Source organism: Tribolium madens, unplaced genomic scaffold (assembly GCF_015345945.1).
Source record: "Tribolium madens isolate multiple individuals breed KSU strain unplaced genomic scaffold, Tmad_KSU_1.1 Scaffold_96;HRSCAF=242;Tcas5.2_LG5, whole genome shotgun sequence".
NCBI classification, from domain to species: Eukaryota; Metazoa; Arthropoda; class Insecta; order Coleoptera; family Tenebrionidae; genus Tribolium; species Tribolium madens.
Window position 1 is genome coordinate 11,263,367 of NW_025401068.1, and position 25,186 is coordinate 11,288,552.

General features: G+C 34.9%; 5 protein-coding genes across 13 annotated transcripts in view; 3 read left to right on the forward strand and 2 right to left on the reverse strand.

Moving 5' to 3' along the window:
• Positions 1-416: 416 nt before the first annotated feature.
• On the forward strand, positions 417-5,787 carry LOC123012759 (frizzled-7). The gene is made up of 2 exons (XM_044410872.1): positions 417-1,708; positions 4,732-5,787. Exons 1-2 carry the CDS (start codon positions 577-579, stop codon positions 5,244-5,246), a joined length of 1,647 nt encoding a protein of 548 aa, XP_044266807.1. The 5' UTR covers positions 417-576; the 3' UTR covers positions 5,247-5,787.
• Positions 5,788-5,842: 55 nt separating this feature from the next.
• LOC123012760 (solute carrier family 35 member B1 homolog) lies at positions 5,843-7,522 on the reverse strand. The gene is made up of 3 exons (XM_044410873.1): positions 6,842-7,522; positions 6,579-6,788; positions 5,843-6,532 (listed from the first exon to the last, which is right to left on the reverse strand). Exons 1-3 carry the CDS (start codon positions 7,412-7,414, stop codon positions 6,338-6,340), a joined length of 978 nt encoding a protein of 325 aa, XP_044266808.1. The 5' UTR covers positions 7,415-7,522; the 3' UTR covers positions 5,843-6,337.
• A 327-nt stretch (positions 7,523-7,849) lies between these two features.
• Positions 7,850-12,311, reverse strand: LOC123012741 (transmembrane protein 198). The gene is made up of 7 exons (XM_044410848.1): positions 12,045-12,311; positions 11,788-11,976; positions 8,955-9,065; positions 8,657-8,884; positions 8,376-8,609; positions 8,208-8,329; positions 7,850-8,155 (listed from the first exon to the last, which is right to left on the reverse strand). The coding sequence occupies exons 2-7, from the start codon at positions 11,969-11,971 to the stop codon at positions 7,979-7,981; spliced, it is 1,056 nt and encodes a 351-aa protein (XP_044266783.1). The 5' UTR covers positions 11,972-11,976; positions 12,045-12,311; the 3' UTR covers positions 7,850-7,978.
• A 755-nt stretch (positions 12,312-13,066) lies between these two features.
• Positions 13,067-20,964, forward strand: LOC123012819 (tetratricopeptide repeat protein 14). Of its 4 annotated transcripts, XM_044410971.1 has the most exons (9): positions 13,067-13,176; positions 13,381-13,761; positions 13,813-13,941; positions 14,041-14,261; positions 15,244-15,381; positions 15,440-16,699; positions 16,748-16,828; positions 16,880-17,412; positions 19,914-20,964. In XM_044410971.1, the coding sequence occupies exons 2-9, from the start codon at positions 13,402-13,404 to the stop codon at positions 20,825-20,827; spliced, it is 3,636 nt and encodes a 1,211-aa protein (XP_044266906.1). In that variant the 5' UTR covers positions 13,067-13,176; positions 13,381-13,401; the 3' UTR covers positions 20,828-20,964. The 4 variants fall into 4 exon arrangements, with proteins under 4 accessions (XP_044266906.1, XP_044266910.1, XP_044266909.1 ...); XM_044410975.1 differs by lacking the exons at positions 13,067-13,176; positions 13,381-13,761; positions 13,813-13,941; positions 14,041-14,261 and adding exons at positions 14,459-14,660; positions 14,778-14,967 and having other exon boundaries at positions 15,013-15,381; XM_044410974.1 differs by lacking the exons at positions 13,067-13,176; positions 13,381-13,761; positions 13,813-13,941; positions 14,041-14,261 and adding exons at positions 14,459-14,660; positions 14,778-14,967 and having other exon boundaries at positions 15,018-15,381.
• A 3,941-nt stretch (positions 20,965-24,905) lies between these two features.
• LOC123012425 (NPC intracellular cholesterol transporter 2 homolog a) overlaps positions 24,906-25,186 on the forward strand; it is a 328,174-nt gene continuing 327,893 nt past the window's right edge. For all 6 annotated transcript variants that reach the window (XM_044410326.1, XM_044410328.1, XM_044410331.1 and 3 more), the window contains exon 1: positions 24,906-25,066. In XM_044410326.1, coding sequence (XP_044266261.1) covers positions 25,019-25,066 — 48 coding nt within the window. In that variant the 5' untranslated portion in view covers positions 24,906-25,018. The remainder of the gene's footprint in view (positions 25,067-25,186) is intronic.

Genomic DNA, 25,186 nt, shown 5'->3' on the forward strand with positions numbered 1-25,186 from the left:
TAAATTTATCAACTGTTTGTATTGATCAAGCTAATTTTAAGAGTTTAAATAATTTAATACGCATTTAGCGGTTCATTAAAAATTAATCTATAATAAAAACAATAGTTTTGCTTCTCCAACTTCACACTGAAACCAAATTATCAGAATCACTAAAATATCAGTAAAGTTTTTGATAAAATAACAGTTTTTGATTATTTACATTTGAAAAACCAGGCCATCATCAATACGAGATTGTACGGTGGGTTGGATAACTTTCGTTTGTACTTGTCTCTTTAAAAAAAATATTTTTTTGTTGTAATAATCATTCTGTTTTTATAGTGAATAAAATTGTATTTTAATTCTGTGTTTTTAATAAATAGAAAGCAGAATTTTCTACTTTCATTATTGGTAAAATGTGTTTTTTTGAGTGATTGGTGGCACTGCTAATGCAAACAAATGATCAAAATGGCCGCCACAGCTCCGTAGGGTGTTCAAGTTCATTGTGATGTTATTAGAAATAGTTTTGTGCAATTTTTGGTGTTTTTCCTGTAATGATGTGTTTTCTTTGACCCTCGACGCCTTTCCCACGCAACGAAGATGAAACCGCTGCTCTTGCTGGCGCTTTCGTCCCTCATAAACGGCTTGCAGCACGAAATCTCCCACATAGAAGACGCAATAATTCCGCCCCATGACAAGTGCAAGCCCATAACTGTGCCTTTTTGCATCGATGTCCCCTACAACAGCACCATTTTCCCCAATCTTGTGGGGCACAACACCCAGGAGGACGCCGGCTACGAGGTGCACCAGTACTTCCCCCTGATTAAGATCAACTGCAGCGCCGATTTGCACCTGTTCCTGTGCTCCGTGTTCGTCCCAGTGTGCACAATTCTGGAGAAGCCGGTGCCCCCATGTCGCTCTTTGTGTCTCTCGGCCAAGTCGGGCTGCGAGGGGATCATGCGGAAGTTTGGGTACAACTGGCCGGAAAACCTCGACTGCAACCAATACCCCGAAAATTCGAATCTTTGCGTGGAAAAGCACAATATTAGTGTGACCCCGACACCGGCGAATGAGCCCCCAGACTACCCCAAAACCAAGTTTGATTTCAAGGGGAGAGCAAAGTATCCCAGGGATTTCGGGTTTGTGTGCCCCCTGCAGTTCGAAGTGAAGAACATGGATTACTCCCTCAAAGTCGGGGATAAAGTGGTGAAAAACTGCGGGGCCCCCTGCCACATGATGTTCTTCAACGAGAACAAACAGAAATTCTCGCGGGTCTGGATCGGAACATGGGCTGTTCTGTGCTCGGCCAGTTGCCTATTTACAGTTTGCACATTCTTGATTGACACCAACAGATTTCGGTACCCCGAACGCCCCATTATTTTCCTATCAGTTTGCTATTTAATGGTAGCGCTGGCTTACGTCGTCGGCTTCATAGCCGGCGATTCGATAGCCTGTAAAGAACCCCCGATTTCTGATGATGGGATCAGAAAAGTGAGCATTATCACACAAGGGACCAAATACGAATTGTGCACGATTTTATTCATGGTCTTGTATTTCTTCAGCATGGCGTCGAGCATTTGGTGGGTGATTTTGACTCTGACGTGGTTTTTGGCCGCTGGGTTGAAATGGGGACACGAGGCGATTGAAGCCAACTCGCAGTATTTTCATCTAGCAGCCTGGGCGATTCCCGCCGTTAAGACCATCACCATTCTGGCCATGGGAAAAGTCGATGGTAAGGAAAATTATTGGATTCACAACCATATACAGGGTGTTAAAATAAGATTGGAAAATTTTTAAGGAGGTAATTGTATGGACCAAAATAAACAAAAAAGTCTTAATAAACATGGATCTGCAAAATAACGGTTTCAGAAGTATCGATTGTGGAAATTTTTAGAATTGTTACTATAGCTTGTTCCAAATCTGGTGGCGAACTGACGTTGTCAAAAATGACTGAATTTTGACACTAAACATATGTTTACTATTAAAAAAAATATTGTTCATAGGCGTCGTATGAAATATTTCAAAACCACTGTTATTTTTTAAAAAATTATACTCTCATACATAAGATGAAGAATAATGAACAAATTATTAAATTGTTAACGCATGAAAAGAATTTTCAGAAATGATATTTCTAACAATCTTTGTCTTCAAAATTTTTAAAGAAAAAAAGTACGCCTATGTATTTTTTTATCTTAAGCAAGTGGGCGCACTCCAATTGTCTTTTCTGTCACTGTCAGTTCGCCACCAGATATGGAATAAGCTCTAGAAGTTGTTTTGATCCATACTATTACCTCCTGAAATATTTTACAATTTTTTTGAACACTTTGTATATGTAATGTTAGCTTTTTTAACCGTGAGGGAGGTTGGAAAGTGACTCATTATTGACCTATTGCTTACCTCTATTACTATACCATCGTCTTCTTGTCTAGTTTAATGTCTCGGTACACTTTTTCATCTCTCGACAGAAATGAAACACTTTCTACCTTGGTATCTAATCTACTATTTCACAAATCGGAAAAGCGAATCGTTTTATATCGAGAAGGTGTAAAAATGTTAGTTGTTGTTTTCATTATAAAAAATACACGAAACTAACACATAATTTTTTTTAAGTCGCATAAATAAAACAGTAAGTTTAACGATTACAGAATGGTAGAAATTAAAAAACAAAACAGCGTAATCTCGGCCAAAATGGGCCTTTTTATAATAATAAGTCTCAATACCTCCAATTTATATTTTTGTATAAGTTCCTTTTTACGGACTCATTTAAGTCTATAAAATGAGTTTTTTTGGACCAACATAACTATTTTATTACTTATTACCTAGTAGTAGTAGTAGTAATAGCTTTATTAGTTATTTATTTTATTTATTATTATTTATACTTTACAGTTGTCCCAAAAATAGGTTACAATACAAACTTGTGTCTTCTTAAATGAAACACCCTATGTGTTTTCAAGCTAAATTTTTATTTGTCAGTTTTTCTTACTGTGTAACAAAAATATATTTTTTTAAAATATATTACATAAAAACTAACAGTTAAAAAAATACTACTGTAAAGAAGAGAGTACAAACTTTAAGGCTATAATAATTTTTTAGTGTATTGCATTTGTGGAGAAAAAAATGGAGAAGTTTTTTAAATAATTCAAATTAGTTAAATGGAATAAATACCCTATTTTTTGTTTTTGCGTCTATACCTAAAAACATTAACTTTTAAATGTCTAGAATTGATAAATAAAGAGATATATTTTCTATTATGGCGTTTCCAATGTTAAATTTTTGAAAAGATAATAACGTTGTTTAAAAATTCAATGTTTCTTGAAATTAGGTCTACAAAGGTACAAAATAGTCAAAGCATAATTTAAAAAAATCTATTACTTATCAAATTACGCCTACTTGAATGAACACATGTTTGCAAAAAAATATTTATGCAAACATAAAAGCTTCAAAAATGTCGTAAATGAAAAGTCTTTGGCCAATCGATTGGCATTTTTTTTTTCTGAACAGCTTGGTAGTTTACTATGTTTTTTTTATTATTAACAATAAGAAGAAAGAACAAAATTCTAAATGTTAAAATTCTTCCTTAAGAACCGTTTTAAGTTGTAAAGCCAATTATTTTAAAAACTAGGCAAAATCAACGAATAAAAGTTTAGCTTAAAAACATTGTGATAAAAATGCCAAGAAACACATGGTGTTTCCTCTAAAAAAACACAACTTTATGTTGGAACTTATTTTTGGTACACGCGGTATACTTGAAAATAATTTCAGACGATGCACTCGATCTATCAACTTTCTATATATATATATATATATATATATTTTTTTTTAATTTAGCAATTAAAGGTCAATAATAAACTTTTCCAAATCGCTGGTACACCTTGCATATACATAATACGTAAAATAACTATTTCAGACACTATTTTTATTTTTAATCACTATTTTCGAGAAAATCATACATAATAAGAGGTTTTAGGAGCTTTAACAAAAAAATGTTATTTGTACACATGCTCATCTGCTATTCCAGACTCGGCTTCGCCTCGCCTAGTAATATAACAGCAACGATTTGTCCATAAAAACTATACAGTGTGTAACGAAAAGTATAGTAACCGGGGATTTCCAGGGTCAAAATAAAGCGATTTAACCCAAGTTACCTCCTTAATAACTTTTTAATGGAGTAATCAATTTTTATGAAATTTGGAGCAGGCAATTTGCTATCAAAACCACATGTTTTAGTGCTATTCTTTTGTTTTATTATTATTGTAAAGTATATAATTTTTGTAATACGCGTTTTCCGAGTGGTGTAATTCAATTTTTATTATTTTTAAACAGTTTTTGTATGGGCTTGGTTTTAGAGTAAAAAAAGTTAAGATTTTTACATTTTAGCTTCTTTGTGTATACTGTAGATGTAATGTTTCTGTTAATAACCATATAATTAATTATTAAATTAAACAAAAAATATAAAGATTGAATTTAAGCAACCAATAACAATTTAATAAATAAAGAAGGAGGTTTTACAACAAATGTTCAGTGTCGTCCCTTTGTGGATAGATAAAATGATAATATCGCTTAGTTTCAGTCTTTGATTTTTTTTTAATTAATAATTAATTAATCAAGTTAAAGTATCCTTACAAGTCTATTTTTGCATCATGCGACAAATTGCCGCTTTTTCTTGCTGTAAATGATGTCAAATTGTCACGGCTGATCGCTTTTCCGTTTTCCGTCATTATGATAGCATTTAACTATGGATTTAAACCGTTTCAGGTGACGTGCTGAGCGGCGTTTGCTACGTCGGAATTTGGAACGTGGACGCCTTACGAATCTTCATTCTCATACCTTTATGCATTTATCTAGTCTTTGGGTTAGTATTTTTAACTTCCGGCTTAATCTCGTTATTCCGTATTCGTACGGTAATGAAACACGACGGTACAAAAACCGACAAATTAGAAAAGCTAATGATCCGTATCGGCGTATTTTCCATTTTATACACAGTACCTGCAATGATGGTCATTGCTTGTCTATTTTACGAACAGTTTAATTTCGATAATTGGATGTTGACTTGGAATCACGACATGTGCGTCAAACAGACCTATGCTGTTCCTTGTCCGCAAGACATTAGGGAATATTCACATCCGCTCTTTCCCATTTTTATGATCAAATATCTCATGTATATGATTGTGGGAATAACGTCAAGTGTGTGGATTTGGTCGGGCAAAACGGTGCACAGCTGGAAAGTGTTTCTTAACCGACTGAGAGGCAGACATGCGGCTTATGTTTAATGCACAATTTTTTTATTTCTGTTGTTCAGATAACTACCTCCATTTTAGCGTCCGAAATTTTTTCAAGACTGCTCTCTGGCAATATGTAAGGACAAATCAGTTCGCGATGCTTCCAAATTGCTTACAAACGCACTGTTTAAATGTACGTAAGATCCCCAAATGTAATATATTTTTGTACATTTTTGTATATAGTTTAACAAAGCTGACTGAAAGTTTAAAACACAATTCGGTTTTTTCGAAAAAAGTATTTTATGAGATTTTTACGAATGCTGCTAGAAAACGTACTGGTATTTATATTAAGTAATTTAATTTTTTATGTATTTTTATATTTGTGTTCCCCTAAAAAGCTCAACGTCCTTTTTAAAACTGTTGTGATGCTGTCAATTATACAAAAATATTTATAGCAAGTTGTTTTTGAGCTTGTTGACTATTAGACTAGATTCTTAGTTTTGTTGTATGTTGTAACAAATTGGTATTAATTTTTTACTCACTATGTATGTAATTTAAGTTAAGAGAAAATACATCAATGTTTGTCAATTAATCACACGTCTTCTCGTACCCAAATCCCTCTCACTTCATTCAATCAAACTACAATCAATCGATAAGGCTTTTTGTCATAAATATAGGGTGTCCCAACGGGAACTTGTGGATTTAAATTCCAAATAACGTGCGTAGTATTTAGAAATTGAACGATTTATTAACATAAAGTAAAAACCTTAAAATTATACGTGGAACAAGATATCGGATAAATGTCCACGCGATTCCTATTGCACACAGCGACTCTTTTTTTTTAAATTTTTGATAACTTTATCAAACATATTCAAATTAATTTCGGCAAATGCCATCGAGGTGAAACTGATTGGTGGTCACGATTACGACTCTGTGAATGGGAGTCTAAGAGGTGAGAAAAGCGCTCTTTTGGAAAACATCAAAGAGTTGCGTCTCCAACTCACATGACGAAATTATATGAAGTGATCGGAGCCATAGTTGATGATTTATTCAAATAAATAATGTGAAATTTAAATCCTCAAGTTCCTATTGGGACACCCTTTAAAAGTCACAAAATATTTGTAAAACTTTAAAAAAATAGTCTAATTGCTGGGAGTTTTTTTGCTGGCTTTCTTGGAAAAGACGGTATCAAGGAAGAGTCCAGTAAAAACTAGAATAGTTCCCAACCATTGTCTCCCACTTAGGACGTTCCCAAAAATGATGACTGAGCCTAAAAATGTAAAGAATTTTCTAGTTGTTGTCACGAGGGAAACCACCAAAGGCCCAAAATCTGAAACCTTGACACATTTTTTAGATAAAAATCAACTAAAACCGACCCTTTACCATATTATAGAGAAACATTTGTCCAACTGCTTGAGTTAATCCTAATATTAATAGATTTACAGCAACACTGGGATGTCTTTTCGCAAATTCCAGAAACTGTAAACCTTCTCCTGTTATTATAAGAGCACAGCCTAGAAATAAAACCGACCATCCATTTGACGCTTTCATCATTTGTTGGCCGGTTGGTTGTGCCTCTGCTCTTATCCTCTCCTGTTAAACACAATTAATTATTTTTTTCTTTTTTGAGTAAACTTGTTGAGTACTTGAACTCCTCCAGTCATTCCATCCATCATGAGTGACAGAATTAACAACAATTCTCCCAAACCGAACTCCACATCTTGGTGTGACGGCTTTCCCTTGTCTTTGAACATAAATAGCACCACTCCAACAACAATCAACAAGACGAAAATGTATTTTTTTAAAGGATATGATTTTTTTCCTAGTAGTACCCCCAGGATCATGACTGGGATGGGTTTGGCCGACTTTCCCACCACTTGGGTCGGGTATGGCACCCATTGCAGTGCCATGTTTGAACATACCATGGCCAGCAGGAACGTTATCGCAATACTTATGTAATAAAGTCGCGGTGTCTTGTCTTCCTCGGGCCGCCAGATTTTCAAAAATATGCTAGCAGCCACGTAACTAATTGCACACAAAATGAACACTAAAGTTAGGAAATAAGTGTACTTTTCCGTAAGGTAAATCTTCTCGCCCTTATCGTCCGTTGTCTCGTACGTGTATTTGCCTTTTGCTATTTTCTCTTGTAAGATTCCGAAGTAGAAATATGCCACGAAAATAGCGGCGGCTTCCACCAGGAATTTGTTGGTTTTATTCATGTTGACTGTTGTCCGGCTTAATCACTTCATTTTTCACGATAAAACATTGTTTTTAAATGCAAGTTGAGGAAAACGTGTTCAATTTTTATTGACGTTTGACATGTGTCAACGTCAACACACTCGGGAGCCAATGGGAAGCTACCATGTGCTCGGAGACCAGCGCTGCCAACAGGCGATAGCATAAAAACAAATATTTTTACAATTCTTAAAAAATCAATTTTTGAGGGTTATTTATTTATTAAAATAATACAAGGAAGAGAATATAAACCGTCTGTTTTGTTTGACGCGACAATTAAAATTTCTCAACGTCAACATCGGTACGGTAGCGGGGAGCAGTGCTGCCAACTTGAGTTTGCGAAAGAACCAAACATTTTCAAAGTTAAAAAAAAACAGTTTTGGGAGGTGTATTTATTTATTAAAATAATACAAAGGAGAGAACATATTCCGTCAATAATATTTTATCTACTTTGTTCGACAAGACAATTAAAATTTGATCCATTATTGTCTCGAAAAAATAAAGTAAGTTTAAAAATTTTGATTTTTTGACGAAAATGCGACACTAAATCACTGATGATGTGTTACAACCTCTGTTTGGCTGCTGTCGTCTTCACTTTCAGCATAGGCAGCCAATTGCGAGTCTGGTAAAATGGTCAAATGTGTGGCGTCCGACTGTAGGGTGCTGCATTCCCCAATGCCCCCACTTTGGGACCCTTCCTTACTCTGCATGGCTTGAACGAAGTTCTACAATTTTGATTAATCAGTCGAGTTAATTAACGGTGAAATTTCAACTCACTCTACTTATCACATCTCCGTGAGCTGTGCGAACTTGGTACAAATATCTGTACTTGTTTTGCCTCATTTCAGCTCTGGTTTGGCCGCGCAACATTGGGTCTCTTTGTTTTTTACGAATGGCAACTAAACTCAATGATGTAAAAAACTGTAAGAAAATTTCGGGGCTTACCTTCATGATGTATACCTTTCCCTGTAACGGTGCACTGAACGATCAATCCTGTGAGAAAAAAGGACGGCCAAGCGGCTAAAACAATCCAAGAGAACCAACAAGGAGGTGGTTCCACCGGTTTCAAAGAAACCCTCTGCCATGCCCAAGAAATCATCGATAATCTCTCCACGAAATAATCAATCGCAGTCGAGAAAATAGCACCGCCATAAATACTCGTACAGACGATGGTGAGACCTGGAAGTGATTTTTTCGAAAAAAAATTTTAACGTGAAAATTTTTACTTTTTCGAAAATACAAAGTCAAAACTGCGAATATCAGCGCCATGCCGAGTAAAACTCCCACACACAACCAGATTGACCCTTTCGGTGACGTGTTTATGAGATAATCGGCAGTCAAGAGGGCGGCCACCCCCAAGAGGAAGCCGGTGTGGAGGCCGCTCACGAAGAGCCCCACGTATTGGACCAACATTGTTATCAGGCCGAAGAGTACTCCGGCCAGCAGAGCAACACCTGAAATAAACAAAAATGGAAGGTAACGGAACTTCCGGTTTAGTATTCGAATCGTTTATTTTTTGCACACCTGCGTTTCCGTACGACGGCATGAGCTCGCCTTGCAGACATATCAAGTAAACAATCGCCGAAGCGAAGATAAATCCGGTGAGAAACATGACCGTCTTGAAGCACTGATAACCTGAAATGAGTTATTCAATGATCCTATAAAATAAACTACGAGTATTAGAGTATACAGAATGATTCTTAAATAGACTGACAAAATTCTATCCTTGGTAGTATCAAATGAGAACATGCTGGAAAAAATATTTAAAAAATTCTTTGTTTAAACGTTCTTCAAATAAAATTTATTAAAGTTATGTTCCAAGTAAAGCGTACGCCACTGATGTGTTAGCACAGGTAGTGGTAACCATGGTATTAACGTACTTGATTATTGCAACAATTCATAAACGCCGTAAGTGGCACGGATCAAGGGGGTTTTGCCCCTAAAAGGTATAAACATAAAAAGGGTAAAGTTTGTCCCCATTTATTCTTAGGAAGATGTGATAAAATTTTGTCGGTCTATTTAAGAATCACCCTGTATTAGCGATTCACCCCAACCATTAGAGAAAGAAAGTAAATATAGAAACTAGCGTTGCTTGACAAAGACAGAGATATTATAGTCACGTGATGTATGGCAAAGAAGCACTCAAGTCTAAGCTGTTCAGAGCAATTTTTTCAAATTTCTCTTTTATTTTAAACGTTTTTAGACAACTTATGCTCGATTATTTAAAAAAATAAAAATTAAAAAATAATTAAAAAATTATTCTTTCCGTCCACATTTGTGTTGTTCAGGAATAAACGTCCGAAAACAAATAATAATAATCAGAATACGATTATGTAAAAAACATTTTTGTATTAACACTCTACAGAGTGTTTTGTAATTAATTAAGATACCAGAAACATTAAAATAATGTTTTAAAAAATCTACAGGTGTGCCAGAACTCGCGCCCCAGAGAACATTTTCAAGTAAGGTAAAATATCAGGAACATGAAATAGTACATTACAAGCGAGGTGGTAAATATGGCATTACCCCGAGTGCTTATGTATACGATCGAGAGGCGCCAGCCTCGAATAAAGCACAAGGGGTAATGCCATTACCACCGAGGTTTGTATGCTATTTTATTCACAATCACATTATTTTCAATAAAAAATTTGAGTAAAATAAAATTGTAACAAAGTTAAGGTCCAAACGTGGTAGGCCATCCAAATGGCATTTGATTTTTGACATTTCAGAAATGTCAAAGTAAATATTGAAATAATGTGTGAATCTGATTTAAAATTGTCGAACTGGAGCAGTGTAGGTACTCCCCCAGAAGTAAGAGAAACTGCTACAAAAGCAATTGAATACTAATTTAGCAAAATATTATGCGTAACTTGACAATTTGAAAGAAAAAATTCCCCGTATTTTCGTAATTTTAACGTTGGCAGTCCTGCATATTACCACCCAAGAGGAGTAACATTTATTACTCTTCATGAGAAATAATGACATGGTAATGACATTACCAACCTTAAAAAGGTTAGTAATCGGCATATTACATTAGTGATTGTGAATAAAAAATGTTTAAAAAATTCTATCTGTAAAAAAATTTGACATTTATTTTTTGACATTTGACATTTTTTTATGTCTATTTAATGATACTGATGTATATGTTTTTTTTGTATATGTTTTTTTTTACAATTATTTAGTAAAGGCACATAGCATTTATTAACATTTTTTTAATGTTCCTGGTATCTTATCTTACTTATCTTTTTTTTGGTCTATTTACAAAACATCCTGTATATTGCACTTAAAGGCTAATATTCCTATAGAAACAACATTGCATATACTTGGAAATAAATAACTATTTATACACTATGTCCATAAATGATTGAAGGATCAAGTTGGCATTGAAATAATGTCAACCTCTGAATGTGCCGCTTTATAACGGGTGTTTTTTTAAATTTTGCGTCAAAGGTATCCATGAAAGTTCGATTGTGAACAAATCATTGTATTGAAAGTTATTAATATGACATTCAACACCTCGCCGAGCATATTAAAAATTATGGTCCGTTCACAACACATTCACCACCGCCAACTATGACACCAAATTTAAATAAACAGCCGTTCTAATAATTTTATAATAATAAACAAAATTATTTGCATAGTCTTCTCAAAATAAAGTTAAGTTTAAAAAAATGAACAAACAGGACACTTATTTTCGGAGGGAGGCAGTATTTAATTTTGAAATTTCAAAAATGTCCGTTTTCGTAGCATTTTTGGGCTATGTATTAGAAATGTTGAATTAAAATAGAAAACTTTGGTTAAACAACAAAATCCACAGCTCTTGAACCATTCGGAATAAATGAGTAATCTTTTTTTGCATTTGATAATAAAAGGTTTAAAGAATCTTCTAAAGTGTTTCAAGATTTCAACTATCAAGTTTCAAGACTAGTAAGATTTAAAAAAAAATGATCAAAAAACGGCTATAACTCGGTTTTTTCAAATGGAATGTCCCAATTTTCTCGAAAAAATAACTTAAAATCTAAAATTTGACAATTATTGACCTTTTTCCAAAGCCTACTTGATTAGTTCAAAATGCAATACAGTAGCTGTTTTCTGCCCTACATCAGCTGATTCGCTATACCTGTCTCTTTTCTACACATGTAGAGGCCAATAGCTCTCACTCTAGGCGCATCTAGTAGAGTTTAAATTGTAAGATCATTAGCGTAATATTAATGTTTTGCGATCAATGCACGGCCGGGATGAGGATCCGGCCTTGACCACACGTTGATTATCATAAAAGGAGCTGTTCACACATGGTTGCGCTTGTTACGTGATGTTTTAAAAGTCTAATAATACACTCTCTTTTATAAAAGCATACCTAAAAACGTGTAAAGGATTCCAAAAACTATGTAGACTAAGAAAACAGCGGCTGTGGTGAGATCATAATAAGTATCAATACGAGCACAAAGCTCCACTTTGGGATCGGTTGGGTACATAAGACTTGGAAATCTCGTCCCGTTGGGTTTGGGCGGTACTAAAGGGCCAGGTTCGAATCTACTCATTTTGCCTGGAACCAAGAAAAAATCAATTTCGAAAATTGCACCACAGTCTAGCCAAACAAAAAACAACACTCACCTTGTCTAAATTTGTGTTTTTCGTTTCTAGTAAATCATTTTGTAGCACACTTTCACACTAATTATTTATTTCACAGTGGTTTATGTATTATTTTGATGCTTGGTTCGAATTTTAGCGATTGTGTTTTGAGCTGTTCATGTCTTTTTGTTGCGGGATGCCATTGCCCGGATTATTCCGGGTATTTGTTGGATGACGCACTAGAACACCGACCCACCAATGACTGCGCCTGCGAATTGCCTGCAAGTGTTGCCATCGGAGTTCCGGAGTGGCAAGCGCACGCTCCGGAGACGTTTCATTTATTATTATTTTGATTTTTTTTAATTACTAATTTTGCTAATCACATAACGAGGGGGAAAGCTGCGACTTTCACGCGATTACATTTTTGTAGGACGACGTGGACGGATTTCATACGAGGTCAAAGTTTTCAAGTATTTTTCGTAATTAAGTTACGGTAAAAGAAACTGTTAACAAATTACGAAGGAACCGGAAATTGTAATTAAAATAATATGATACGAAGTGGAAGAAAATTATTTGCTTGTAGAGAATTTAAAAAAGCAAGAAGTACTGGAGACTAGAAAAAAAAACTATTTTATGTAATTTTATGTAATAATTAAATTTGCTTACAACATACCTATTAAAAAAACATCAACATTTTATTTAAAAAATATAATATTTTTTTGTTGTTTTTAAGAACATTAGAGATATGTTGTTTTGAGATGGGTGGACTGATATCTAATTTAATTTTTTTTGTTTGTTTTGCAATTATTATCGCTTGTATTTATTTCTATTTACGTATCGAAAGTGGGTAATTCTTTGTAATTAGAGAGAAAGTCACATTTAACTTCCGATTCCTTTTATGCTAATTGCTACAAACAACTTTTTGTTAAAACTTGTGCATTCAATCTGTTTTTTGAAAAAAATGGGCAACAAATATTGTGTTTTTTTAAATTTTAAATTTGCCTCTTCTTTGAGTTAGCCAATACTGTGCGTTGCACATTTCTATTGGTCGTTGTTGCTGTGGTGGGAGCAGCAACCCGGCAAGGGAAATAGACAATCGGCCATTTTGGAAGTTTATCCATTGGTGTGAAACGGTGTGGTCTTTAATTTACCAAATATTTTGATTTATTCTAGGGTAAGCATCATTTATTTATTTATTGAAGTAAAATAATCAATCTCTTCTAGCATATTGTTGTATTTTTCACGATCAAATTGTGTATTTTGCGTCAAGGACTTTAAATTGTAATTTCTCTTAGACGCCATCTTGGCAAAAGGGTTGTTTGATAGCGTTTTTGTCCATGTCTTGTGCAAATTCTGACCGAAATTGATGTTTTCGCAGGCTTGAAAGCAACACTCCGTCATGGAGTCGTTGAACGCGAACCTCCTGAGCCAGTCGTTGAATTTCAATGGACAGCAGATGCAAAAATTGTGGGAAGCCGAGTACGGCGAGAATGATTTGCATCGGAGGAACGTCAAGGATGTTAATTTCCAAGTGTACAGCGAGAGACAGAAGCATCTGTCTTTCCAGGATCGAGGCAAACGCCTCAAACTCCAGCAGTTTGTCGTCAAGAAAGCGAATATGTTGTTTGCGACTGAAGCGGCCGATTTTGAGTATAAACCGGAAGAGGGGCCCGTTAGTGAAGACACGTATGCGATCATGCCTCCATTTGAGACCTTTCTCAATGTTGACAAACAACAAAGGCTCAAATATTTCTTTAAGGTTTGATGATTCAACTGTTTTTATCTTATCTAATTTGCCCATTCCTAACAGAGCGTGAAAGTGGGCGACCTCATTATTGGGACTATTGTGAGTAAAACTCAATCTGGGATGATGCTCAAGGTGCTATGCACGGCAGGGCCAGGGCCTAATATAATCTACGCCGCTGACATCAATGTTAAGGTAAGTTGGAGTTTGTTTCAAAATTTGTGGTTGTGCCTAAGTTGCTTTTTTCACCTAAATTTTGACTTGCTTTTTTCATGATTTTGTTTTTTTTTTCAGGCATTCTGTCCGGTGGCGAATATAATACCGGCAGTTGATAAGAAGGGCATAACTCGCAGCTACATGATGAATGATTCAGTTTGCTGCGAAGTAATCGAAAAAATTCCCGACTCGGATAAGATGGTGTGTTGCATGAAGGGCACACCTAGAAAAGCAAACGATCCCGAACGTCGTCCACCGTTGGGATTAATCAGTGCTGACGATTTTCCATTGGCTTACAAGTAAGTCACGTCGAGTATGGGGGAACAAATAACATTTTTTTCAGTAGTTGTGTCTTTTTGGGTACGGCAAATTTCATGTTTTTCACACGCACTTTTTATTTCTTAAAAACAAAAAAAAACAATAATGTAACAAAATGTAATCATTTTCGGATGGCTTTGGTTTTGTTTTTCTGTGGATGGAATCGCTAATAATGAGAAGTCTTCACTCGAAGCTAATACAGTTATTTTTCTTTTTAGAAGGTTTTATGTTTAAGTAAAACCGAGAAATTCTCACCATTCAAAAATTAAAAGTAAAATTGATAAAAGCATTTGTGTGCATACACGACCCTAATTGCACTGTGGGTTTTAATAGGCAGCGTCTTTGCACAAATCCCATGTAATTAAAAAACGCTGAATCAGGTGAGACAATTTTTGTCAGTTTACATTTTAAAATCGATTTTTTCATTGTACTTGATTTTCCGATAATTTTATTGCTGTTTTGATTGTACGCATTGCTCATAGACATGTTTTCCACAGTATCGATGAAAAACCAGAAAAATGCACTATGTATTAAAAATTAAAAGGTTGAGGAGGTTTAATTTTGTGCGTGTATCCGATAAAATAAAAGGAGAATTTTTATATTGAAAGCGAGAAATTTATTTGTAAAAAATGTTAAATTAGACAACAACACATAGGATGGGACTGTCTGAGTTTCAGACGAATTCCGGTATGTATAAACTAATTTAAGGGATTGCAAATAATACATTTTAAGGGTAGCGTGTTTGTGAGTCTGGATTTCCGCAAGAGAAGGACGCTACACTCCGAATTTTTGTTTAAAATAAAAATGGACGCATAATAAGATCGATTTTATTATTGGATTAAAAACTGTTGTTTTTTCCTGACTCACAAACAAAATATTTCAAACAGGTATTACAAGGATCATGTTTCTCTCACATCAACTTTTTATAGGCCTTATCAAAATATTTTTTTCTTTCGTTTTCAGGAAGGCTTTGGATCACAAGAACGAAAGCTATGACGCTGTCCTAGAAAAGAGCATTGGTTTCAACAATCCGAATAACATTTCGTATTTGGCCGGACTTTTGGGAATTAAAGAACATTGCACGCTTATGAAAGGACTAAAGTGAGTTTTGTGAAGAAAAAAAAAACGACACTACAAATTAATTGATTGATGTTTTCAGGGGACGATTTGCTGAAAATGAATACGCCAATGAATTACGTCAAGTTCAAGCGAGTAAATGGGCATATCGTAACGTAGCTGATGGTATTGACCATTTCAAAGCTGGCAAACATGTCGAAGCTTTTCAATGCCTAAACAAAGCATTAAATATCGATCCTAAAAACGTTGAAGGTCTGGTAGCACGTGGCGCTTTATATGCAAATAGTGGCAATTTTCAAAAAGCCATCGCCGATTTTGAAACGGCCCTCAAACTAAATCCAAATCACGGCAACGCTCGTAAGTATATGGGCGAAACGCTTGTAGCACTCGGTCGAAGTTACGAAGAAGAAGATAAAATCGAAGAGGCGAGAAAATCGTACCAGAGTTGTCTCAGTTTGATACCTAATCATGAAGAAGCGCAAAATTCTCTAAAATTTTTAAAGAATAAAACATCCGCAACAAAGAATCTAATCGAACCCACAGAATTGTTACTACCAAACTTGTCAACATCATCTAAAACAACCGATGTAAATGATGCACTTAAACAATTGCTGAAAAACGAAGATGAGGAGAAGAAAGACAAGAAAAAGAAAAAGAAGAGCAAGAAACGAAAGAACCGAAGACATTCGAGTTCTAGTTCCAGCTCAAGTTCATCGGGAAGCAACGACAGTTCGAGCAGTTCATCGTCGAGTTCCAGCGATTCGAGCTCAAGTTCCGGCGATAGTGATTTTAAAAAACGCAAGAAACATCGTTCTCGATCACATCGTCGCGAAAAACAGAGTTCGTTAAGTCCATTAAGTAAACGAATGGCGATGATGGATCAATCGCACGATACTCCAAATACTTACACGTTTAATAAGCCGGCGGCTACCAGTGCCATGTTTGATTTCAATCTTGAACAGCCGAGCGAAACTCAAAAACCAACAGATTTGAGTTACGAACAGAGATTAAGAATGTTCTTACAAGAGACTAAAGGTGATTCCGATTATGAGGAAAAGGTAAGGAAATTTTTAGAGGAGAGTACAAAGTGGAAGAAGGAGAAACGAAGCGATGAGAAGAAAAAGAAACGTAAGAAGGACAGAAAGAGCAAGAAGGATAGTAAGAAAAAGAAGAAGGAAAAGAAATTGAAACGGAAAGGTTTCGATTTGAGTGAATTCGAGGATCATAAAAAATTGAGAGATGCGATTAAAAAGGAGTTGAGTAAGGGGAAAAAGTCGAAGAAGCATAGTATACCATCGGACGACGATGAGTACTTTTTGCAAAAGGCGGGCTATACTAAACGGTAATTTATTCAAACTTTTACTTGTTTCATGTCTAATTGTGTTTATAGTTTTATCGATAGTTTACCCGATTTGGAAGAATTAGAATCAAAATTGAACGCTTACTATGCAATGGAAAAAGAATCCAAGAGGTGTGTAAATTTTCTCTTAAATTCTTTTGGTTATTGTTTTTCGAGTTGCAGAAGTGAACTCGGTGAAAGCCCCAAACGTGCCCTTCTCGATTCGCCTTCGCCCACTCGTGAGCAGAAAGCTCGTCAGGCGGTGGCTGAAGCCGCCGCCACCGCTGGTTCGGCGAACAAATGGAAAATGCAGATCGGTTCTCAACCACCCCCATCTACAAGCAGTTCTCGTTTCAAAAAGAAACCATCAGATCGTGAAGAATGGAAAGAGGAACAACAACAAATGATGGATAAACGTGGTATGGCATCTGGTAAAAATGGTAATTTTGAAGAGTCGCCACGAAAAAGTCAACAACTTCCTGTACCACCACCTGAGAAGAATATGAGTGTACGCAAAGCCATGGCGATGAAAGAACCACCGCCACCAAAACGACCCGATTCACCGAAAAACAAACCGAAATTGTTGCCACCAATACCGGCAGTTAACCCATTGGTGAATCCAGGACAGGTGGTTTTGGACAAGTTTGGTAATTTCAGATTGATGACACCGCCAGAATTGAAAAAGGGACGAGATGATATGCCACCGTTACCACCAGGTGCTCCTCCGAAAGGACCAACAGGTAGAGCTCAGTCTTTTTTCAGATGGTCGAGCTTATTTTTCTTGATTTTGAGAAATTTTAGTAAATTTAGTTGTCTAGGCATGCGGCATGGTTATTTTTCGTCATCGTGAAGGACTGAGCTTTGCGTAATTTATTTTTTATAAGTTTTTGTTTTGCATGGTAGAGTTCATAGAAACCAAGAAGGATATCGATAGGCGGAGCCAATGCGTACTCGGTGTAGTGGGGAAACTTGAGCAGTGGCGTAACACAGAAACATTCTGTGATAAAAAGGGAATTGTAGAGTTGCATTTTTTTCGTATATTTATTGACTGGGATATTAAATATAAAAAATTCATACGATGCTCCACGATTATTTCAAATATACGGTGATTTTAATTTCTGTATAAATAAAATACGAACAAACAGTAACGAATAGATTCGTTTATTAAAAATGTAAACATATTAAAAAACAATTTTTGTATCATAATTAATTTTAATGAATTTTTCAAAGTTAACATTTATAAGATGCCCCTGTTAATAAGTAGGTATATTAAACATTTTCTAGTGACGTTTTGTTTTCATACCTAGTTAATAAGATGTAAGAAGATGAACCCTCAAAATTTTACAAAAATTGTTGTTATGGGTTTAAATCAGAATTACATTCGATTAATTTTTTATATAACTGATGGGCCTTAGTAATTTCAAATTATCACTTTATATTCGTAAGTCAAAATGGAATTTTTTACTATAAAACTAATAAAATATATTTACTATTCTTATAGTTAATGTTTATGCAATGGTAGGTATACCTACATTTTGATCACTATTTTAAAATTTAAAATTTATTTTTTTCATTATACTACAATATAACGTATTATGTAATAAAAAAATACAGGTACGTCTGCAGCTCAACTTGTACACTGCAAATAGTGATTAAAGACTTGTGGTTTGTAAATGGACTTTATTTTGATAATAATTTGGACATTGTTGAACAATGTCTAATAACTTTCTCAAGTAGAATTGAGTATTGCAATTTATAAAAGAACAAATGCCTTAAAAATGTTATTTATTAATAAAGTAATAAAATATTTTCATTACAGTATACAGGGTTATTCATAAATATGAAGCAATATTTGAACCTCAAAAATGACCTATAAAATGATGTTAATTTAAATAATAACTCGTGTCCTATCTCTACTGATAAGAATTTTACAGCCCTCGGAATGTGGGTATGGAAATTTGATTTTTTTGTAATAACTTTGGAACTATTTGACCAAATATTATAAAATTTGGAACATTTTTTTGTGACAACATACCCTTTGAACTGGTAATCACGAAAACCGGATACATCCACTCAATTTCCGGTTACAGCAGTTGCAGTTCACATTTTCTGTGTTTTTCCATTTTTTTGCTCTCTTAACACCAATTTTTTATTACCCAAATCGATAGAGTAATCAATTTCGATTAAAAAACGCATAACCTTTACTACCCCTAAAATGGACCGTTTCAAAGATATTTTAATTTAAACTGAGGACTGCACAACGCTGAAATAAAAAAATAGGGATTTTGAATAAGTGGTATCCACGGCAACCAATGACCATGGTCACATAAATCCCTGCCAGGCATCTGTTAACTTTGACGATAAATTTTTGTGAATTTTTTATGAATTAAATGCTACGAGATCCATTTGGATTTATTCTAAGTTATGTTTGGAATCTGAGGTAAACTCTTTTATTAAATATTTTCGATTAATTGTCTAATAATCGTCCAATGTCAAAGTTGACAGATGCCTGACTGCGATTAGTGAGACCATGATCATTTGTTACCGTGGATATCATCCATTCAAAATCCCTACTTTTTGGTTTCAGCGTTGTGCAGTCCTCAGTTTAAATTAAAATATCTTTGAAACGGTCCATTTTAGGGGTGTTAAAGGTTATGCGTTTTTTAATGGAAATTGATTACTCTATCGATTTGGGCAATAAAAAATTGGTGTTAAGAGAGCAAAAAAAATGGAAAAACACAGAAAATGTGACCTGCAACTGCTGGAACCGGAAATTGAGTGGATGTATCTGGTTTTCGTGATTACCAGTTTAAAGGGTATGTTGTCACAGGGAAATGTTTCAAATTTTATAATATTTGGTCAAATAGTTTCAAAGTTACTACAAGAAAATCAAATTTCCATACCCACATTCCGAAGGCTGTAAAATTCTTATCAGTAGAGATAGGACACGAGTTATTATTTAAATTAACATCATTTTATGGGTCATTTTTGAGGTTCAAATATTGCTTCATATTTATGAATAACCCTGTATGGATTATTTGTTTTGTTCAAATAAATAAGTGTGAATACACGCCACTGCTCTCAGCTGATTTCAGAACTCCCCTATATTTACGAATGGATTCGTCCGCGACGAGTTTTCGTCTCTGCGCATTCTTTCCATCGATATCCTTTTTGGTTTCTATGAACTTCTAAATAATGAGATTTGATGTTGGTGTAGGTCGCCGCCCTCCTGAGCCCCCAGGTCGTCCTCGTTCCGACAGTCGTTCCCCGAAACGTCATAGTAGATCCCGCTCTCGCCGTACTCGCTCTTCGAGCGCCTCACGTTCTAGATCTCGCAGTTACCGAAGCCGTTCCCGCTCGTATTACAGCCGTTCCAGATCACGTTCCGGTTCTTACTATTCTAGAAGTCGTTCCCGCTCTCGCAGCTATTCGGGCGATCGTCGGCGATACCGACGAGGCGGTTTCCGAGGCCGCTACAACGACCGAGGCACTTACTACAAGCCGCGCTTCCAGAATCCTCGCAACAACATCCGAGGTAGAGGAGGAGGCGGCGGCGGTGGCGGTTACTATAACCGGGATGGCAGGTATAACGATAGGGAGTACAGAGGGCGTGGCAGGCCGTATAATAACTATAACAACAGAGGCGGAAGAAGACCGAGAGGTAGATACCAAAGAGGCGGCTACAGAGAGTATAGAGATAGAAGGGATTATAGGAGTAGGTCAAGGGATAGAAGTAGGTCGATGAGCGGAAGCCGAGATAGGGATTCGGATGAGGTGATGAAGAAGGCGGCGAATGCTGAAAAGGATAAAGTTAACAAGTATATGGATAACGAAGGAGAGCAAATAAGGCATGAAGGACCATTGTCGGAAGGAGAGGACAGAGATGATTATACATCGAATGAGAAATTTGTGGATAGGGAAGCGTTTGGTGGAAAGTGGGCAGAAAAGGAAGAAGGTGGAGGACAAGATAATGGTGGTGGAGGAGATGGAGATGGCGGGAAAGTGGACAAGACTAACATTCCGTCAGAAAGTAACATTGAAGAAATGGATAAGTTTCTGACTAAAGTAAAGAAAGATAAGAAGGAAGAAATGATGGAAAGAAACAAAGACTTGTTGAAGAATAAGTCTTAATTAGCTTTGTGTTATGTAGAAATTTTAAATGTTTATTAGTTTTTTTTTCTTTAGCTTTTCCTTAATATTTTGACGTAATTGTGTTTTCACTCTACTGAATTTTTCCTAATTCAATATAAATATGTAATCAGTTCAAATGGGTTGTTGTTTATTTCGTTCCATCCTAAATACGGCTTTGTTTCAAGATTTTTATTTAAACTGAAGACGTGTTACGTCCAATATTAACAATGAGTCAGTTGTTTTACAAGGGAACACTACAAACTACGGCATACAATTGTTCGAACTAACAATGCAATAGAGCAAACTAAGAAGCTACACTTCAAAGGTAAAGATGAAGTTATTAGCAAATTTGGAGCTTGCACACAAGAGTTTGAGTACAAAGGAGGTGTAAATGAAAACATGTTATATAGCATAGTTTGGAAAACAAGACGAGTGGCGTATTTCGCTACGTTCGTTCATTACGTAATCTTTTCATTTCAAACAAGCATAGTGACGTTGAGACATAATGAATAATTGAAGCTATTGTATTTAAAATGATAAAAGCCATAATAGATTTTTGTATAATAGTGAGTCAAATGAAACAAACAATAATTTTCTATTATTAAAATAATTTTCAATAGTACGTGCAGGTCATAATAAATAAATTACAAAGCGTCACTCACAATGCTGACGACTGATTCATTGAAACATCTCATTGATTTTTTTCAAAATGTCATTGTGGATAGAAAAGCTTTCCTGTTGACAACAAATGTCACACCGAAATAAAACCTCTTTGTACTCGAAAACATTGTTTTCACCTTTAAAATTGAGAGGAATAAAAGTTAAAAATCGGCAAAAATGTAACATCAAATTTTTAACACTTTCTGTAAATTTATTGTGAAACTGGCTTATGAACTTTGTCCCATTTTATTGTTCGGCAAGGTACACTTAAATATTGTTTATATAAAAAACAAACCATAAGAGCAGTACGAGTAAACAGTTTGCTAGAAGAATTATGCAAGTGCCTTTTTTTCGTGAATTTGTAACACTCCCTTCGCTCGGTCGTGTTCTAAACGTCGTTCAAGAGGGCAGATGATTTGTGGAACACGATTTTTTTTTGGAGTAACGAAATTGAAACTTCGTCTTATATATTGCTTTCTTTTAAAATTGGGGGGGTGTCATCCGATAAAAAATGCAACTTTATTGACACTTTTTGAAAATTCACTGTAAAACAGGCTTTAACGTCAAATTTGACTTTTCAAAATTTTGAAAACGCCAAAACAACAGGACAGTCGTTCGTGATCCAAAGGTTCATTTCGTGAAAAATAACTTTTTGTTTATTTTAGAGCAACTCAAACGAAATTTAAAATTCTTTATTGTTTATAAGACGCTTGTTTTTTAATTGGAGGACGTCATCCGATAAAAAGCTAAAAACCAGACAAAAAAATTGACTTCAAATTTTTGACACTGTAAAAGAAGCTCTAACGTCAAATTTGACAACAAAATTTTCAAAACGTTAAAACGACAGGAACGTCATGACACTGAATTGAAAGTAAGCTTACTTTTTAAGGGTTTTTTTACGTTATTAATATCAATGACATGGTACACTTTGTAATTGTCTAAAATTAATAGTATATTAAAGAACGCGTTTCGTAAGGCAAGTTTTGTGGAACGAGTTCAGGTTTATAATGAAGAGAGCAGCGAAATGCGAGTTTTATAAAGAACAAGTTCCCATAAATGACTTATGAATCAAGTTTTTTTTATGCTATTTTTTCTAGTTTGCGCATTTTACGTACTTTTTTAACATAAAATCCTATTTTTCAACATTTGGAAACTTTTTCTCTAATAAGGTGGTGGTTGGTAATAAAAATCACAAAGCTTGAAAAATTTGATTTTTGAAGTGCCAAGTCTCGAATATTTTGCAAAATTTTGTTGAATTAACAATGAATACTGCAAATATCGCACACCACCTGAAATAAGAGAAATTGGTCAAAACGCCGCTGAAAATCACGATTATCAACCTCTGGAAAGCAAATTGTACTAGTCTATTTCAGAACTGGTATTGAAATGGCTCATTAGCATCAGTTTTCGTATCGAAATAAGCTTTCTTTCAGACGCAAAATAAAAATAGTTATTTTTGTTAACTACCCAAAACACAGTTTTTCCGGATGAATCGTTGCTGTTTCCGGATGAGGTGAAACCGAGTCAGGAATAGCAGATGAGTCCGCAAACAACATTTTTTTGTTAAAGCTTGCAAAACACGAATTCACACCTCTTAGTAATTAAAAAAAATTCGCCACCATAGTAACCAAGTGTGATCGTTTTTGAAGAACAAATTTTTTTGAAATTCGTTGTAGTTTTTGTATTTTTTATTTTTATGTTTAGTAAAAAAATGTTTTTGTTTAAATGGCAATTTATTATGACAATTTTTTTAATTAAAGACTATGAGCTATAAATATTCTTTAGTGAAATAAAATGTTTTTTTTTTTGTGAAAATGTTTTTAAATAAAATAAAACAGTTGCCTTTCGAGCTCATTACGAAAATTTTTCGAACTTAAGCGATGTAGTCGTTTCATACATTTGAACGTAGGAGACCACATTTTTTTTCTATAGATACTTAGGAGTGGTTCCGGATGGACCAAAAAATCTAATAAGAACTCACTTTCTTCCATTTTTAATCCGTTTGAAACTACCCCTAAGTTCGTGCACAAAAAACAGACCTGTCCAAGACCAAATGCATGAAACGACCACTTCGGTTAAGTTCGGAAAATCTTCGTGATGAGCTCAGAACGCAATTTTAACAATTTATTTAAAAAAAACCTACTGGTTAGATAACAATTATTTTCATAAATAATTAGTTTATGCAAAAAATGCTTGGTTTCATACTTCTTATTCAGCTGGTATAAAAGAACTATACTAGGTGAATAAAAAGTATGGAACTAAACGTTTTTTACTTAAACTAATTATTTTTTGAAAAAACTAATTGATGAGTGATAAAGTACTATAAAAATGATGATTTAACAAGAATAAAATTTTTCGAAATTTCCTTTTTTTTGAGTTCTACAAAAAAAATATTTTTTTAAATGGCAACCCACTATAAAATCATTTTTCTCATAAAAGCTATACTCTAAGGATTACAACTATCTGCTTTATATTTAATTTTTTCACATAAATTGCAATTTTGACAAAAAAATCGCGTAACACAAAAACAAAACAAAATTTCGTTCTGAAAATACAATCACATTTTTTGTATTACTTTAATTTATATTAATTATTATTTTCTTGAGGCAAATGATTAAAAATAAAACCGCTTGGTTCCATACTTTTTTAGTACTTAGACGAGTGCGTATTCAGCACTCTCGCTTCGTTCGTTCATGCTCCAAACGTCGGTAGTAAGGGGGCTCGAATTAATTATGTGACTGAAATAATAACTTTTTGTTTATTGTGGAGCAACTCTACGAAATTTAAAATTCCCTATTGCTGGTAGACGCTTTCTTGTCGCGGATTAAAAGTTTCTTATTATGAAAGTGCATTGTCTGGGAGCGATTCGTTGTCCGATATCGATGTTGGAGAATGTTTTATATCGACTACATCACAATATAGGCCGGTGCGATTAAATAGTGAATAGCTATTGTGTGAATCCACGGGTGTCTAGATTCATATAGAAAAGACGTGCCTTGACAATAGCAGTCAGTGCAGTCGAACAATTGCGTTTTCGTCATCGAATAAAGAAGCAAACTTATCATCTCGCGGTTTTCGCACTATTATTATTGTTGCAAGCACCTTCGATTTGGGGGAATAACACAACCGCTTATTGTTTCATTAAGAGTCGATGGCCAAATTGCAATTCCACTCGACAATTATTCAATTGTGCTGAAACCGCATCGTCATGGGGATTTTTTTGTTTCAAGAAACATATAAATAGCTCATTTTCATCCCTTGAATTGCTTCCCCCGCATCCCAATTACCCAACAATGGTAAAATTTTAATCAATTTTGTTATTGTTTCGCGTGTATTGTATGAAAAATTGAATGAAACGCATGCGCCACCGCCACATTTAAACATTGTTTGCAGGAAATCAGTCAGTAAGACGCGACTTGTGCGTGGAAGGGGATGTGTTGAAAGCGCGACTAAAGCTCATACCATGCTTCCAGTGACAGCTCACGTGCTGGTGTTTGTGTTTGTGATTTTGATTTTTTGTGTGAATCCCTGATGGATAATTACGGATTACACTTCTCGACGTGGTTTTCAATAGTTTGGGTAAGTCCTATAAATGAAGAAAGTGCTTGATTAAAAAATGTTTAGCAAGTGCTTGTTGCTTTATGTCGACGCACAATGGGAAGAGCAATTGTTAAGATTTTCTTTGTTGCTTTGTTGGAA